The 875-nt window shown below is 61.0% G+C and overlaps 2 protein-coding genes across 2 annotated transcripts in view; both read right to left on the minus strand.

The window, feature by feature from the left end:
* The window catches only part of LOC107570167 (sine oculis-binding protein homolog), a 6,288-nt gene extending 5,923 nt beyond the window's left edge, over positions 1–365 (minus strand). Inside the window, exon 1 of the mRNA XM_016256368.1 lies at positions 194–365. Within this exon, the coding sequence (XP_016111854.1) occupies positions 194–365 (172 nt within the window). The remainder of the gene's footprint in view (positions 1–193) is intronic.
* LOC107570168 (sine oculis-binding protein homolog) overlaps positions 365–875 on the minus strand; it is a 12,094-nt gene continuing 11,583 nt past the window's right edge. The window contains exon 7 of the mRNA XM_016256369.1: positions 365–763. Within this exon, the coding sequence (XP_016111855.1) occupies positions 365–763 (399 nt within the window). The remainder of the gene's footprint in view (positions 764–875) is intronic.

The following is an 875-nucleotide window of genomic DNA, read 5'->3' on the forward strand; positions in this document are numbered from 1 at the left end:
TGGGCTGGTTTGGCGTGCGACGGAGCCAATGAGTACAAAGAGGCGGGAGTAACGATTCTAGAGGCCGTCGGCGTGACGACAGATGCGTAAAGTGCTTTGTGCGTTGGAGATGCGCGCGTGTGAGTTTCCTCTTTCACCGGGTGTTTGCGGAGACACTGAATCACCTGGCGCTCCGATGCGAGAGGAGAAGCACATCGTTCGGTCTTTACTTTTTTGTTGGGCTCCTCTGAGTGACCCGGATCGGGCGTACGCTCGTGCTCCTGAAGGCTTCGAATGACTCCTTTGTGGCCCGTTTGAGGGAAAACAGGGATGGGAATGGGAATCGGCACCGGGATTGGCACGAAAACCGGGTAGGGTGATAACATCATGGGCTGCGGCCAGGGCGGGGGTAAATGGGGCGGGTACGCCGGGTGGAAGGGCATGTAAGGGGCGGGGAAAGGCTGGAGGAGAGGAGGCGGCGCAAAGGAAGCCCTCTGGTTAGGGCTGAGGGGGCGGGGCGGGTGAGAGGCGGGGCTTCGCAGGGGTGGGCGCACAAAGGGGAGGGGCATCTGAGGTGGGCGTGGGAACCAGGGGGCGGGCGAGCCGTAGAAGAGGGCGATACGCTGGTCTGAATCCTCAGCTGCGGCGGGCTTCGGGGCGAGAGGGTTTTCGCTGGTCTGTCCCAGGCCTCCGGGGTGAGGAGTTTCTGGTTTTCTGCCACAGCCGTTTTGGGGCGGTCCTCCTCATCTTTGTGGGCGGAGCCGGAGAGGGCGGCACGAGCTTCCTGGTAAAACACGTCCATCTTGTAGTGGTTTAGGCATTTGGTGCTGCAGAACTGCAGGCGCTCCTCGCCCGAACCGAAGTCCAGGTACTCTTTAATGTGACGCGGGTGTTTA

This window comes from Sinocyclocheilus grahami, unplaced genomic scaffold (assembly GCF_001515645.1).
Source record: "Sinocyclocheilus grahami isolate Dianchi unplaced genomic scaffold, SAMN03320097.WGS_v1.1 scaffold1423.1, whole genome shotgun sequence".
NCBI lineage: Eukaryota > Metazoa > Chordata > Actinopteri > Cypriniformes > Cyprinidae > Sinocyclocheilus > Sinocyclocheilus grahami.